Source organism: Megascapheus bottae, chromosome 15, assembly GCF_031878675.1.
Source record: "Megascapheus bottae isolate mThoBot1 chromosome 15, mThoBot2.hap1, whole genome shotgun sequence".
Taxonomy (NCBI): Eukaryota; Metazoa; Chordata; class Mammalia; order Rodentia; family Geomyidae; genus Megascapheus; species Megascapheus bottae.
Genome location: NC_143523.1, coordinates 18,694,207 through 18,711,088, shown reverse-complemented (window position 1 = coordinate 18,711,088; position 16,882 = coordinate 18,694,207). Strand labels below are relative to the sequence as shown.

At 40.6% G+C, this 16,882-nt stretch overlaps 1 protein-coding gene across 1 annotated transcript in view; it reads left to right on the top strand.

Moving 5' to 3' along the window:
* The window catches only part of Sorcs3 (sortilin related VPS10 domain containing receptor 3), a 380,666-nt gene extending 364,004 nt beyond the window's left edge, over positions 1-16,662 (top strand). The window contains exons 23-27 of the mRNA XM_090345517.1: positions 5,038-5,169; positions 6,812-6,911; positions 7,821-7,926; positions 15,125-15,285; positions 16,273-16,662. Of these exons, the coding sequence (XP_090201643.1) occupies positions 5,038-5,169; positions 6,812-6,911; positions 7,821-7,926; positions 15,125-15,285; positions 16,273-16,337 (564 nt within the window). The 3' untranslated portion in view covers positions 16,338-16,662. The remainder of the gene's footprint in view (positions 1-5,037; positions 5,170-6,811; positions 6,912-7,820; positions 7,927-15,124; positions 15,286-16,272) is intronic.
* Positions 16,663-16,882: the final 220 nt, after the last annotated feature.

The window sequence follows — 16,882 nt, the reverse complement described above, 5'->3', positions numbered from 1 at the left end:
TCCATGAATGGCAAAAAAGAAAAAAAAAGGAAAGAAAGGAAGGAATAAAGGAAGGAAGGAATAACGGAAGGAAGGAAGTAAAGAGATGGAAGGATGGAAGGTGCAGTCATTGGGATCCTTCTTGGCTATCTGGGCGGGGCGTGAAGTGGTGACAGGGCCCACGAATAATTCCAGGAGCACAGACTCCAGATGCAGATCTAACTTTATTTAAAAAAAAAAAGTGCTTGCTTCAATACAGATCATGCAATGGCTGCCATCTCAGACCAGCAGCAAATAGGGACCTTTCTGATGCAATCATCGGACAATGGTGTCCTGAGACAGCCCCACTTACTGGGAGTTTCCAGGAGCTCCTACTCAAGGCGGAAGCAGCCAGGGCCCTCCGATTCTGGACTGCCCACATCACTGAGGGTGGCCAGGAGTGTACATGCCTTTAGGCACACAGTCATGGAAGCACAGATAGCAACCTGGGCTTCTATACCACCAGCTAGGAGGCCCCACAGGAAGGAAGGAAGAAAGGAAGGGAGGGAGCGAAGGAGGGAGGGAGGAAAAGGAGGAAAGGAGGAAAAGAAGGGAAGGAGGAAAGAAGGGAGGGAGGGAAAAATGAAGAAGGGAAAAAGGAGAGGAACAAAGAGGAGAGGGAAGGGGTAAAAAAATTCATCCAGTCCAGTGTTTGAAGATGAAATCATCCCATTGCTTATCTCAAATATTTCTGAGACAAAGGGTTGACAATTCCAGTTGAGTAAGGAGTGTTCCTTTCCTTGAATCCATACTACTATCATGCACCTGGTTCTTCAGCCATGAATAGTGTCTTCTTAACACATACTTAGATATGGCAGATTATAATTGGCCACATACAGCACTCAGAAAGCTTTCGACTAGGAAACAGAGACTTCCACAAAAGGAAGAAAGCTATATGTTTAACCCACGGTCAAATGTGCTTTTGAGAATGTAAAAGGCTTTTGTTAACAGTTGTAAGAACTATGCAGTAGACTATAATAATGAATAAAACATGGTCAACTCAAATGTAGAAATAAGTCTACAGTGCAATTAGTGGTGTTATGGTGGCATCGCCTGCATCTCCAAGGAGCATGGAGAAAAGCGTGCTTCACCCCAGCCAGAGAAATGCAAGCTTGGTACAACCTGGGAAATCAGTTCACTCTTGTTGAACTATTGGGATGGTTTAGGAGGGGATATTTGACCTGTAGTTTGCAAGGGTATATTTCAGTTAACAGAGAGGTATACTATCTTCTAAGCAGCCAGAAACTGCTCTAAGAGTACAACACACTTGGGAAATGGCAGAGTTTTGTGCAGCCAGTGTATATCTTATAAGGAAAGAATGTGGCTAAAGAGTTAGGTCAGATCATAAAGGGACTGAGTATCTTACACTACAGGCAGTGAGTATAAAATGCTGTTTGGTTTAACTGGGAAAATACAAGGGAAAGGCTATTGAGATAGGGAGTTACAAAGGTGGGGGAGACTTCACAAAAGGTATTTAATTAAAAGGATATCCATCCAATTAGAAGTGTGGAGGGACAGTGAGATCCTCAAAGAAAAGAATCAAAGGACAATAAGATGTTGAGCTCCAGAGATGCTGGCTAATTCAAACAACGCAGGTGAGAGGCAAGTAAGAAGCTTTTTGATACCAAGAATAGGCAGAAGATGGCCTTGCTATTAAGCAAGGTGAAGACAGAAGAACTATGCTTAGATCACAGCCATGGCTTGGTTTATTATAGAGGTTTGGAACATAGGCAAGATAATTAGGAAAAAACAACTGGGGACATTGAAAACAATTATCTGAAAGGCAGTTCAAGCTGGACTTGAGAGCTGGAACTGTGGAGATCATAAGGCTTCCTCATCAGGGCGAGGAAAGTAATGACTGCTGGTATGTCCCAAGGCAGAGAAGAAAAACCTGGAGAGGGGGGTGACCGTAAGGAAGCAGAAAATACACGAGCACTGCTGTAGGTAACAATACTGGGAACTTCAAATGTTTTGATTTAAAAAAAAAAGATTAGTCCAAAATTGTTCCTGGAAAGAAATGAAAATGAGATTGCTGTGCCCACATTCAGTCTATTCTGACTTGCCATAACAAGAGGTCGCAGGCTAGGGGGCATAGAAACAACACATAAATCTATTGCTCACAGGTATGGGGAATGAAAAGTCCAAGATCAAGGCACTGGCAGATTTGATATCTGATCATAGCCTGTTTTCTGATTCATAGGTGAACTTTTCTTATAGTGTATTTACCTGGTAGATGGAGGGCAGAGCAGTTCTCGGGGGCCTCTTTAATAAGAGCTGTAATCCCAATTCTGAGAGCTCCACCCTATGACCTAACCATCTTCCAGAGGTCTCTCCTTCTATGACCAATCACATTGGTGGTTAGGAATCAAATACAAGAATTGTAAGGGAAGGAGCCAAATGCATATACTGTACTATGTTGTTGAGCATAACATGCAGGATGTATTTTGTATGCCAGAGTCCTTAAAGCACATGAATTTTCAAGTTGATTATGATAAGCCATTTCTAAATAATAACAGTCAGCTATGTCAGTCCATGACCAGGCTGTAAATCTCAGAAAGGCAAACTACTTGCATTGCTCCTTTGGACAAGATTAAATGAAGCCTGATAACCAGTTCTAAGGTCTACTCAAATGTCTATCACTCCCTGTGATTATTTTTCACTGAAACGAAGGGTGACACAAACCAAGGTCTTGGTGGGGTCTTCTCCTTTTATCTCGTTGGGTGATTTTTCTGTATTTTCTTTCTTATCCTCTACTCCTGAGTCTTACTGCCTCTGACAGGTAGGGATAAAGTCTCCCTTCGCCATGCACTGTTCAGTGAGATTTCCAGCAATCTTGCCTCCCAGTAGGACACTGAGATTGCAGGAGGACGTTTCCTTGGTTGGTGGACCTTGTAGGCTTCTGACAGCCACTTTGTACTTTCATGCAGTCTGGCAAGCCTCTCTTTTCTTTATCACATCCCTGAGCGTTCACTCTGATCTCTAAGCCTAGTTCCAAATAGGAAACAGAGCTGAGAAAATGGGAAACAACTACTTTTCCACTTTTACCCATTTCTGCAGCTATTTGCTGACTTCCTCTTCTGCCAAGCTTCTTCTAGCACAGGGGGGTAGCTACAAAAACTCTCAGGAGAGCCTGGGAGATGCACGATCAAAACCAGTCACAGAAATGACCAGGAGTTGTGTGAATGAGATCCATGATCCTAACATGGAGAGGCCAGGGTTTTCAGGAGGATCTCAGGAGGGCTTCTGAAAGGGAGAAGGTGCTTGCCCGTATAGGGAGGACTCAAGTGACGCTCCTTGGATGAAGCATTATTCTAGTTATGCTACAAAATCTACCATGTTAGTACTGACAGAAGAGGCGGTGTTGTGGAAAGAAGATCTCTCGTCAACACAGGAAAGTATAAACCGTGGGGAAAACTCACTTTACGTTCACCTATTTTATTAAATTATTTATTCAAGAATTTACCTTTAGACAGAAGCCAAGTATTTTTTTTAATATAAAAGAAAAAAACTCAAGAATAGAAAATTTCAAACCAGGAAGGGAAGGAAGGGAAGAAAAAGGAAGGGAAGGGAACCAGGTGCTGATGTCTTCCGCTTGTAAGCCTAGCTGATTAGGAAGTTGAGATCTGAGGATCACAGTTCAAAGCCAGCCTGGGCAGTTCCATGAAACTCTTATCTCTTATGAACTTTCAAAGAGTCAGAAGTAGAACTCTTGTTCAAGTGGTAGAGCACTACACTTGAGCAAAAAAGCTCAGGGACAGTGCCCAGGGCCTGAGTTCAAGCCCCAGAACTTGCACCAGAAAGAAAAGAAAACAAGATGGAAGGAAGGAAGGAAGGAAGGAAGGAAGGAAGGAAGGAAGGAAGAAGGGAAGGAGGGAGGGAGGGAGGGAGGGAGGGAGGAAGAAGGGAAGGAGGGAGAGAAGGAAGGAGGGATGGAGGGAGGGAGGGAAGGAAGGAAGGAAGGAAGGAAGGAAGGAAGGAAGGAAGGAAGAGGGAAAGAAAGGAGGGAGGAAGGGAAAGAAAAAAACAGAAAAATGTACTCATAATATCAGCCTCTTAATTTTCAGTATTTGATTTTTCTCATGCATTTGTACTTTTAGAGTTGTAACCAAAGGAATATAAAGAAATATACCAGAATGCAGCCATCCTAAGCAATTTCTGCATTACTTTATGGTACTTGGCACCATTTTACAGTTAGTATTGTCTACAAGGTGATCATATTGGTATTTTAAATATTTTATAAATATTTAAGTTTTACCTGTTTACTATTCTAAATAATATGTTTTTTTTAAATCTCTCCTGTCTATGGTTTTTCCTCTAATTTGGATCCGGTCATTAAGACTAATTCACCCAGTTACAGTTACTAAATGAAGAATATGAATATTTTTATTGCCATAAAGGAAGTTTTTGGAAAACCACCTGGCGATTTATCAAACCATAGTGCTTCCAGCAACAAATGAGAGAATGTCCTTCAATATAGCTACTGCGATATTAGCAACAAACCCAAACCCCAAACTCAACTTTAATCCTTGAAAACAAGGACATCTCCGCTGTGTTTCTAAATTTGCATTTTCCCCTGTATATTTGTCACTACTTATCCCTAGTTGCAGCCAATCTATTTGTGTTTTAGTCAGAGACTCTAGCCCTCACTACGGAAAAAATGGAAAAGCATCTTAGGAACTATTGCAAATGCTCCCAGCAAATAATGTGTTGGAAATCATTTGCAATCAGTGAAAATGTATGTAAGAGCAGAGGGAGTTTACGAATCTTTACCCTTGCAACTGTAGGGGAAAAGGGGAAGGAAACCCACATGTTCACTGGAGCCTGTGCCTAAAATGCTACATACATTAAATAAATGCTACATATGTTAAATGCTACCTAAATCCGTACAACGCTACAAATATTAAATAAAATAAAAGAGAATGTTGCATGACATCCATGCTTGTGTGCTCCCTCTGCTACTTGCTTCTGGGGGAAGATGGGCTCTGCAGCCCCTCACTCTTTCTTCTAAACGTCTGACAGGTAACCAGTGTCCCGGAAGAGCAGATCCTTGTGGCTGTGTTTCCTGGCCTCCCCACGTCAGCAGAGCTCTTCATTCTCCCACCCAGGAATCTGACGGAGAGGAGGAAAGGGCACGAGGGGGACTTGGAAGAAGTAAGTGAAGGAAATTTGCCCATAAGCCCACATTATGAGCGGAAATGGAGTTGTTCTCACCTCAAAAGGCCCTCAGTTTTGCTCTTTCACCTGTCAGCCCGGGGCTCTTGGCCCAGCACCCAGGATTGTGAAGAACACTCATCTTGACCCACAACCAACACAAAGGCTAAGAACTGTGAGCAGTTAGGGTCATGGAAGGAAGACTACTTTGGCATTCCTTATTCCAGTGACTGGCATTCTTGAACCTTGATCAAGTCTTCTCCCTTTCAAGGATTCCTTCCGAAGGGAAGAGAATGTCGGGTGGGGAGGGGAGCTAAAAATCCTGGCCAATTTAAATTCTGCTTCAAGAGCGAAAATGAACTGCTTTTAAACAGGCTTCTTTGGAAAGACATGGATTGCCTTATCTTGCTTTGACTAAAGTGACAGTATTTCCATGTTGGGGAGGGAGTGTGATTTACTATCCTTATGAAATGGGCATAGAGTTCCACTGATTGGCACAAACCCAGAGAGGAAACAGAGGAGGCTGTGTGCTGTTTCTGCCCATCACAGGATGGATGCTCCTACTGGGGTCCTACTGTCTGTCCCCTCTGTCCCCTTCCCCCCACATTCCCATGATGTTAAGTCTGGATAAGTGGAGAGGAATGACGACAAGGCTGCTGAGAGTAGACAAGAATCAAACCTGTTTGCCCCTGTGTGGATAACAATTGTGCACATACCCTGGTGTTCACCTGCCCTAGCTGTCACCATCCCCATATCCACGTGCAGTCTACAACTGCCACCACAGTCAGCCAATCTGGGACAAGAAAAGAGCTCGCTGTGTGTCCGGGTTGGCATGTGGAAGTTTGCCAGGAATAAATCCTGCTTCTCCATGCACATCCCTTTCCCCAAACATCCTTATTCTGAAGTAGCAAGTGGTATGGTGCTTGGACTCTGTTCGGAAGCCATAATATCCATCTGTTTAGATAAATAGGTAATTATGGAGATGAATAGCAGCTGTGATATTAAGGCGAGTACAGTGAGATAAGAGTTAGGGACAACAGCCTAAGACTGCCTCAGCTTTCATGTGGGAATTACAGAGTGATTAAATCGATGTTATGTGTTCTGAGACTTGCTGGGGAAAAGTAAAGAGGAAGAATTATCCCATAAAAAAAATACTGCACAGACAGTTTCTGCTTTGATGTTTGCCTGCCATTGTCTCAAAGATAGAAAATATAGAGGAGTGGGTTGGGCTCTCTTGCCTGCTTTAATCCTGGCAGGGGGTTCCTCACCCTGGGTGAGTTACTTGATCAGATTAAAGAGCTAATGATGAGTTGACTTTCTTTCGTTGGAACCACAACAGGTCTTAGGTTATCAAGGCAGGGATGAAAGAGCTCTGAGCTAGGAACTGAATGAATTACTCATGTCTGTTCCCGCTCTGAAAGAGATAGATGTGGCTCTTTATAGCTCATTCTTCCCCCACCCCCATCAAAACAAATAATACCAGCTAATTCCTTGGGCTCCTGTGGCTCAATTGGGTGGGAAAACCAAGTGGATAAGAATGTTCTGATATCTTGGTCCCTGCTATCAAGGCGGTCATTTGTTGTTGGTTGGCTGATAAAGGAGCCTCATCATCTTTCCATGCAGCCTCTTGCTTCTTTTGCAGATTGTAGAGACATTGTTTAATGCTCTCAACCAAAACTTGGTCCAGTTTGAACTGAAGCCAGGAGTCCAGGTCATTGTGTATGTCACACAGCTGACATTGGGTGAGTGCCTCTTGGGGATTGTGGGGAAATGGGTATGAAAATCTGTTATCCTGGAGAGAAAAGGGAGATCATCACCAATTTTTTTTCCATAAATGTGTAAGAATGGTCTAATACAGGGCTCCTATTTGTAGTGACAACACAGAAAGCTTATGTCTTCCTAGAGGTGTCATGAGGGGACAGCAGGAAGATTTTTACTAGGGGGGGTAGTTGGGAAAAATGACATGCACTTAGCTTGTGTATGTATTTATTTATTTTTATTCACAACAGTTGAGATGGTACTGGGTAATTACTTGGGCTTTTTCAATTTGTTTGATTGCCTGAATCCATGAAACTTTTTTGGGAAGTCAGATCAGCAAATATTAAAAACCCAGTTTTAAAGATAGATAAGTATAAGTAGAAACATAAATCAGATCTAGGTGGTCAAATTATGAAAGGAAAAAATAATGTCCATGACCCATTAGACATTGACTTGTGGCTCTCCCTTTCTGTTTCTGGGAGAGTCTATTTGCTTTAATGGGTTTTTATTAATGCAAGATTTTCAAAAGTTCTGAATGCCCCTATCTTCGGGCATTTTTACCAGATGGTAGAGGAGAGTAGAACATTGCTAATACTTAACCCAAAGCTTCTAGGAAGCGACCACATTGTCAGGAAGGCTGAGAGAACATCCAGATCATCGTGTACCCCCATCCTGAGCCATGCATTTTCCACTTATACCAAGACAAAGTTTTCCAAATGCATAGCGGAGGAATTGACATTCCTGTAATATTGAATATTCAACATGGAAGACAAGCTTCCTGTTCCTACATTGCAGACAGAGAAATTGGAAACTGGAAATTGGGTTGTGAACCAGTTGGCTCCATTTCTCCAGCAACTAATTTCTAATTAAGCATGTCTGTTTTCCTGTTCTAGCTCCATTGGTGGATTCCAGTGCTGGACACAGCAGCTCCGCCATGCTGATGCTCTTATCAGTGGTGTTTGTTGGCTTGGCTGTGTTTTTGATCTACAAGTTTAAAAGGTAAGTGTTACTCCCAGGACTGGCGTTTTTGCAGATGAGTTTTCCCACAACCACTTTCCCCAACTCGTTTCCAAGAATGTGATCTTAGGTCTCTTCGGACCTATCATTGTCATGAGAGGAAAAATAGGAATGTGTGAGGGTCAGAGAATAAATGAGTGTAAGAAGCTGACCCCTATCCAATCTGTAGCAGTAATCCATTAGGAAAATGAAAGCTGTGCGTAAGAAATACATTCTAAAATCTGCAAGAGAAGTGTAAAATATTTTCAATCTCATTTGAATTTAGGTCACAGATATTCAGGGATCTTCATGAAGTCCTTTCATACAGATCAACACCTGTTCAACGGTATTAAACAGAGAAAATGCAGCTGAATGTTTTTCTCTTTCTCTCACACACACATCTACTTTCTTCCCTTCCATTGTAGCAAACCAATATCTCAGTTTAATTTGCATGATTTATGTCCAACCTTCATCTCTCTCCCTCTTTTCCTGGGTCTGAAGGAAAATGATCAGGAAAAACAAAGCCTGCATGTATTCAGAAATAAGGTTGGAAGTCCTCAGGAGGGCTGCTGTTATAACAGGCTACTTACCAAAAGGATGACATTGAAATCAATAATTCTGAATTCATATTCAAATTATATAAATACTTCTCCCAGGAAGTGGACTGCCTGAGAATATGAACTCTTGAAGTCAAATCAACTCTTAGTTATTAGAATTCATATCCTTGGATGATTGTGTTTGCTTCTCTCTGCCTTAGGTTCCTCATCTGTAAAATGAGGAAAACAAAAATAGTCTGGAAGTTTGTTGTACAATTCAAATATCATAATAGCTCTACCTGCCACCAACTAAATAATCAAGGAAGCTATAATGTTATCCTTTCTGTTCTCCAGAAATCCCTTTGTGTCATAAAGAGGCACATACTAGATTTTCTGAAATCATGCTAGTGATATAGTTGTTGTTGGGTGATTTTTTTTTAAAGCATAGGGTACCTCTGATAGTCTTTCTAGACCCTGGGGTTAACTTATTCCTTGTGAATTTGGAAAGCAAATAGCAAACATTATTTATTCTACCTATCCTTACCTATGGCTCTCCTCTAATGTACTTTCCAATTAAAATGGCCAGTTTTTACATTACTGCTTCCATAGCCTCCCACACCCACTAAGAAAGAGTGACATCTTCTAGTCATCTTACAGACCTGGATGTGAGTTCATGTCCTTTTAAGTTAAGGTGGGGTAACCAACCAGTCTCTGATCACTTTGAAATAAGAAAAGGCCTTGTTTCACAATTAGAGAAGTAGGAAATATCTGTTTATGCCAATTCTTATTTGTAGAGGTACTTCAATTACATAAAATGAAAATTCACCCATGCAGGTTCGATTTTGGAAAACCCTGATGATTGCTGGGAATTGAAGATCAAGTAAATTAAACTTAAGACCTCTATCTTTATAAATTTATGGTTACTGAGTGAGTGCAAGAGCTATTAGAAGTTCTTCAAAAAGCTCTCTCTCTCTCTCTCTCTCTCTCTCTCTCTCTCTCTCTCTCTCTCTCTCTCTCTCTCCTCTCTCTTTCTCTCTCTCTCTGTCTCTCTCTGTCTCTCTCAGTGTGTGTGTATGTGTGTGTGTGTGTGTGTGTGTGTGTGTGTGTGTGTGTGTGTGTGTGACTTATCTCCAAAGTAAAGCAAGACCATCCTGGGATGGGAAGTTTCTGGTTATTCATAAGTGCTGTTAAAGTCCCTAGGCATTCAGCTTATATTATAACGATCTCTAAATTTTTGCACTTTAATGCAAGAATCCATGCCAGCTAATAGCATTGCTATATTCTTCCACTTTTATGGTACTCAGTTATTAGCCAGCCCTTTCTATGTCTCTATAGTGGATCAATGGCAATCATACCATGTAAACAATAGTCATCTATCAATTAACCTTTACTTTTCTAGCTCCTTCTCCTGAACTATCCTCCCAGAACTTTAGCTCTTAGGTTGAGAGTCTGTTGAGTCATGTGGTTTTATGTTTTTAAATAAAAACTATGCAGATTTTATTTCAAGTATTACTGTGTTTTTTACTTTCATAAGGGCATAAGTATTTAATATTAAGCATCAGCTTAATAATTTTGAATTGCATGTGATATGGTATATACAAAAATGTAAACAATGAAATAACAGATATTGAAAGATGATGAACAGGTATTCAAAATTATTCAATTATTGAGTTTTTCTGGGAAAATGGAAAGTGGTCATTTCAAATTATAATATAATTAATTAAAAATTAAAAATAATTGTCTACCTGGGTGCTTGTGGTTCACACTTGTAATTCTAGTTGTAATCCTAGCCACTCAGGAGACTGAAATCTGAGGATCCTGGTTCAAAGCCAAACTGAGTAGGAAAGCCCATGAAGCATTTTTCACATTAAATTTTTTATTGTAATTAATAGAAGGGTTAGAGTTATATTCACCAGATAGAAGTTGCATTACTTCACACACATTAATACCCCTTCTAATGTTTTTGTTCCCATTTTCCTCCCCCTACCCCCTCCCCTCATCTTGTTTCCCCCCTTCCCTTTCCTATTTCAAATAAGCAAATAATGGTATATACAATATACCAGATAGCAAGGTAAGATACTGTAACAATATGGGATAACCAAGGGCCAACAAAAGAGATGAGAAATAACATAGTACATTAAGAACAACAATCACACATTATATAGCTCTTGTTTCCATATCGTGGAGGTCCTTTCATTTAGCCTCAGCTTATATGACCTTGTGTATCTAGGTTTTGAGCTATTGTAATCCTCTGCTAGGAGAGTCCTAGATGTGTACTAATTATTACAAATGAGGGAAACCATTTAGCCCATGTTTCTTTGGGTCTGGCTTACTTCACTTAATATGATTTTTCCCAAGTCTTTCCATTTCCTTACAAATGGGGCGATGTCATTCTTTCTGATGGCAGGATAGAGTTCCATTCTGTATAAATACCACATCTTGTTGGTCTAATCACCATGAAGCATTTTAATACAGATATATGCATATATGTATTTGTATATAGTTTCCTTTAGGTAGTTGTATAAAGGAGTTGCCAGTCAACAGAGCAGTTTAGGAATGCAATGCTTTTTGATCACTGACACCCTTTTAATATTCTTACCCACCTTTCCCACCCTATCCTTTCCCCCGCTTTCCTTAATTCTTGAGTTATTTATTGAATTTCCTGACATTTAACAAAGCAATTTATGTACACATAACCACATCTTTTCAAAATCTTCACCCTCACTTCCATCTACCCCTGCCCTTGGTTTTCTCAGTTTTGTGGTATGTACAATGTTATTCGGACTCTTATTCTTTCAATCATGCAGAACCTAATGGTGGCTATGTGAAGAAAGCCAGATTGCAGCAGGAAGGTCTTTTTTTTGCCAGTCATGGGTCTTGAACTCAGGGCCTGAGCATTGTCCTTGGGCTTTCTCAAGGCTAGAGCTCTACCACTTGAGCCACAGCACCATTTCTGGCTTTTGCTATGTATGTGGTACCAAGGAATCTAACCAGGATCTTCGTGGATGCTAGACAAACACTCTACCCACAGGAAAAACTCCCAGCCATAAAGGGAACTTTCTAATCACTGGATGCACTGAGTGACCTTTGCATTTTTTATTGCTATCCAATATAATTTTCTGCAATCATTAAAATGGAGAACTGAATTTTTAATTTCTATTTTGATTAATTGAATTTTAAGTAGCTATACCTATCTAAGTAACTGTATTGAGGAGCACCATCTAATTGAATTTGCTTTCTTTTCTTTCTTCCTCCCTCCCCCTTCACTTCCCTCCCTCTCTCCCTCCCTCTCTCCTTCTTACCTTCTTTCTTTCCTTCCTTCCTTCCTTCCTTCCTTCCTTCCTTCCTTCCTTCCTTCCTCCCCCCCTTTTTCTCTCTTTCTTTCTTTCTTTTCCTAAATTACTGGCTATGTTGAGCTTTACAACCAGCTTTCCTCTCTAACTGTCAGCATTAAGTACTTTAAGCATACATGTCTTCATTTACTGAGTGACTATTAGGTTCTAGGCATTGAAAACCATCTTCCTATTTATCCATTTAGGAGAAAGAGAATTTTGATAGTTCCCAAATATCTCAAATACCACTCTCCCTTTCATATTACATTTTGCTATTGGATACTGATCTCTATTTCATGATGTTTTAGGAAAATAATTAAAAATCATTGTTAGATAACTTATGTACTGAGAAATACCTAGTGAAATCTTGTAGGTAGGCCTGCCTTTTCTAATTATACTACAAAATCAAAATTGAGAGTCTTTCCGATTTTTTCCCATTCATTTTTCCCAGCAGTGTTTTTAGTATAGTTCAAAGTCTACTTTGCTCTCCCAGACTTCAACCATCTTCATAGGTAGAGGAAGTGAGCATACACTACAGTTGTTTTTTTTTTGTTTTCTTTCTTGATTTTTTAAAGAGACTTGAACCTATCCATCTCATTGTTCTTATTTAAACCTCTGTGAATGTGTGGCCCAAGACATAGCCTTTGATCTTTTTATGCTAAAATAGAGTTCAGAATTGACTTTGATCCTCAAAAGTCCTACAAAGAGATGTATTAAAAATGAAAAGCAACTTGACAGCTTTTTACAATGCTGCAACTTATAAAATTCAGTCCCTTCCGACCATCTATGTAAAAAAAAACCAAGATGAAACTGTATCTATTTTTAGACATGTTTTTCAGAGGCTGAAATAAAGTGAACCATCACTGTGAAAGATAATTCTCCCAAAACCTCATAGGTACCTAAGCCAAGCAGAAATGGGAGGTAATGCACAAGCTTGTATGCCTGGCAATAGTTTGATTACCCCCCAGATTCTAATAAATATTGCAGCTGATCCCCAAATCCACGAGTAATATGTACTTTTATGATTAGAAAGAATCGAAGTCATTAGACTATATCTATATCCAGATCAGAGCCAGCATGAATTTTTAAGTCTACACATTGATAGAGGCTGTGGTTTCCTGCCTCACACACATTTCACTCATTTGAACCTTTCAAAGTATATTAAACTAGGTAGAATCAGTAGGAATCATGGTGAAGCCTCTTTTCATGTTGGAAAGCAAACATTAAAGACATCAAAACTGAACTTAAAGGAAAGAGAAACTTCTGCTTGTTTTAAATCTATTTTCAGGGTTTTCCTTCAGTGTTAACAACTGGAAAATCTTTTTAAGGCCCCATATTTTGTCTCATTTGTGATTGATGTGGGACAAAGAATATAAATTCTGAGAATATGCCTGGTTAGTGTTAGATTCTTCTTTAGAAACACAAGAAATGCTGTAGGTGGGGTTGCCATTAGATGTCCCAAGTTCTTAGGCTTTCTGTGCCAATAATTGGCTTCTCAACAGACTCTGGTCCAAGTTTTCCATCAACTAATGAAGAGGAGTAGCCTCTGAATGTGAAATTCCAACCTTAAAAAAGAATAATCTTTTTCACTGAAGATTATAGGAAAATAAGAACATAGGCTTTGAGTAATTTATTCTACAGATACTTAATGCACACAAACCATGTTTCAAGGACTGCGCTGATTCTGTAATGATGGGAATAGAAAATGTCTTGTCTGCAGGAAGCTTCCCATTTTGGTAGAAGAAAGAGAGCAAGCCAATAAGCATTGTTTGTGGAACAGAAACCTTATTGACATTTTTTGTAAATACTATACAATAATTACATCTATAAAACGGGGAATGTTTTAAATATATGGTTAGGGGAGGCCACTCAGAAATATAAATAAAATTCTAAACCATAGGAATGAAAGTCCAGTATGGGAAGAATAGAGGAAGTTCTGTTACATATGGAAGAACAGTTGGTGCAAAGCCAAGTCCTCCCATAAGGAATAGCTTTAGTGTTCTTGCAGTGTAAAGTTTTGGCCTCTAGCTCACCAGTGGATGACCCGACTGCTTGGTTGAAAAGTAAAATCTTGCCATGCATGGTGGCTCACTCCTGTAATCCTAGCTACTCAGGAAGCTGAGATCTGAGAACTGCAGTTCAAAGCAGCCTGGGCACTAAAGACCCTAAAACTCTTATCTCCAATTAATCACTAGAAAACGGGAAGTGGGGCTATGGGTCTAGGGCTTGGGCCATAGCCTTGAGCTGAGGAATTCAGGGACAGCACCCAGGCCCAGAATGCAAGCCCCATGACTGACAAAAAAACCAAAACAAGTAAAATTTCAGCTCATCCATTCCAGGTCTGTAAATAAGTGAAGATGTCACTGACTGAGGACGGTGGTGTGGCCCCCAATACCTCTTGAGAAGTATTGGACTAGAGGGATGTACAGGAAGCCGGAGTCCGTGGAACAGGAGAGAAGGAAGATGAGTCAGGAGATGAATGCCCTAAGGATACTTTAGTCTAAACTGGCCCTTTCTTCCAACCCTAACCTCATCTGCCTTGCATTTTCAAACCTAGTCCTTTTGTATCTTTACGTTATTTAGCTTCTTCTGATTCTTTGTTTGATACTCTCAATAATTCTAATATGGAGTTACTGTTGTCCCCATTCAACAGATGAAAAGACTAAATCCAGACTCTTTAAGATGCATGGCATATGGGGGTTTCTCTGAAAATTCAAGCAATGGTTGAGTCAATTATTTCTTGGCCATTGATAACAGAAGCCCATGTGAATTGATTAAATTGATGCAACCCTAGAAAAGCATATCATCTTCTTTCATTATGCACAATTTTGCATCTTAAAGTCCATTGTCTTTCATTTATGCTTGCTTAGTTTTCACTGCAGGAGCCGATGAGAATGCTTCCTCAGGGAGTTCTGTGGGTTTTATTTTCACAGAGCATCTCAGTCTGGTAGATACCTTTGTGTTGGCCAAAGGGCCTTCAAGTGATCTATACTATCCCCTCACATTGGCCTTTTAGTTGCTTGCTTGCTTGCTTCCTTCCTTCCTTCCTTCCTTCCTTCCTTCCTTCCTTCCTTCCTTCCTCCCTCCCTCCCTCCCTCCCTCCCTTCCTTTTATCTTTCCTTCCTTCTTGAGACTCGTTTTGTACCCAGGCTGTTTTGAAACTCTGAACTTCCTGCCTCTGCCTTGCTTAGTACTGGGACTATATTTGTGAGCCACCATGACCAGCTGAATTTTTGTTGAGAACTGTTCCTCCATATATCGCCAAGGATTTCCAATGCTTCCCATTTAACCTGTCCTATGTTCTTACGCTGATTTTGTTCCTACCCCATGTAGGAAAATCCCCTGGATTAACATCTATGCCCAAGTACAACATGACAAAGAACAGGAAATGATTGGGTCAGTGAGCCAAAGTGAAAATGCTCCCAAAATCACACTCAGTGACTTCACCGAGCCTGAAGAGCTGCTAGACAAAGAGCTGGACACGCGGGTTATAGGTATGTGTGTCTGTGTGACCAAACTTGGACTTCTCTGTCCTCTAAGCCTTCCAGTAATAGTTCATATGCCCTGTCCAACAGATAGCATCGGACTAAGAAGCCTCAAAGGAAACTACTGGCTTTAGTGACACAGTCAAACTTATGTCCAACTGAGGCCACATGAGGTTGGCCGATTTGTTTTTCCCTTTTGAACATCATTAACATTGTAAGATCTAGAGTTGTCATAGGGGAGGAAGGAAATCAACTGCCCATTAGTGTTTAATCTTTTTATCTTTTGCTATAAAGAAAAATAATTCTGTGTCCTTAATTACAGTCATAGGAATGCAGACCTCAGTAACATCTTTGGGCCAATTAGTACTTATTGTGTTTTTATTTATATTTATTAGTTTTTTTTGGCCAGTCCTGGGCCTTGAACTCAGGGCCTGAGCACTGTGCTTGGTCTTTCTCAGGTCCAGAGCTCTACCACTTGAGCCATAGCACCACTTCTGGCTTTTTCCTATGTATGTGGTCAAACCTGGGTCTTTGTGCATGCTAGGCAAGCACTCTACCACTAGGCCAAACTCCTGACCCCTATATTTATTCGTTATTTACTGTGAGATGAAAAGAATATCTGAGGGTTTATTCAATTTCTATAAGCATATTTAGAGTCAGTTCTGCAAGCGTGATAATTGACACTGTCTCGTTAGCACAATGCCGGCCACATGGTGAGTATTTACTACATGTCATCTGTGGCTTCCAGTCCCAGTAGGGTGTACCATGGCAGTCACCATATTGATTCTCCATATGTCCTGGTGTGGAAGACAGCAGATGCGCACTATGAGTAAGTCAGAGAGCTGAGAAGAATAAGCAGGAACCCTATTTAAATACTTCCCATGCAACTTTTTCAGATGGCTTAGAACTCAGCAGTGAATGACACTAAGGTCACCATGCTTGCAGAACTTATTAACTCCTTTCCTTTTGCCTCTCTGTGTCTTCTCTCCCCTCTAGGAGGCATTGCCACCATCGCAAACAGCGAAAGCACAAAGGAGATTCCCAACTGTACCAGTGTTTAGTACCAAGAAGCCACATGGTCAACCACCTTGCTGAACTTTTATTTTTGATGAAGACTACTACTCTTATTATTATTATTATTATGGAAAAATGAAAAATGTCTTTTTTAACCTTTTATTTACCAAGGGCCCCCTCATAAAATATCAAGCAGATGTTTAGCTTTGGAAGAAAGAGGCATTCTTAGCTGATAAAAATGAGACAGAAGGAAAAAATGGCTGTATTTTTTTGCTAAGGGCCAAGGATGCACCTTCCACAGCTCCCTTGCTTTATTCTGCCATTGGTAAAGCAAAGACTCTCCTTTTCCTTGTGTGATCTCTCCCCTTCCCTCCCTCCATGTTTTTTTTTCTTTTAAGTTGGGTCCATTATTCTATTAACTGCCTATTCCCCCACCTGGTCACCAACACTCTCTCTCCCCAACACATCCCACACAAAACCCTTCCCAGTTTGATTGCAGGAGGAGTGGAGATGGCAGTAGAAAGTGTGCATACCTTTACCCAGGAGACCCAGCCTCGTGCATGTCAATAGCGAGGCTAGAGTTGGCTGGTTG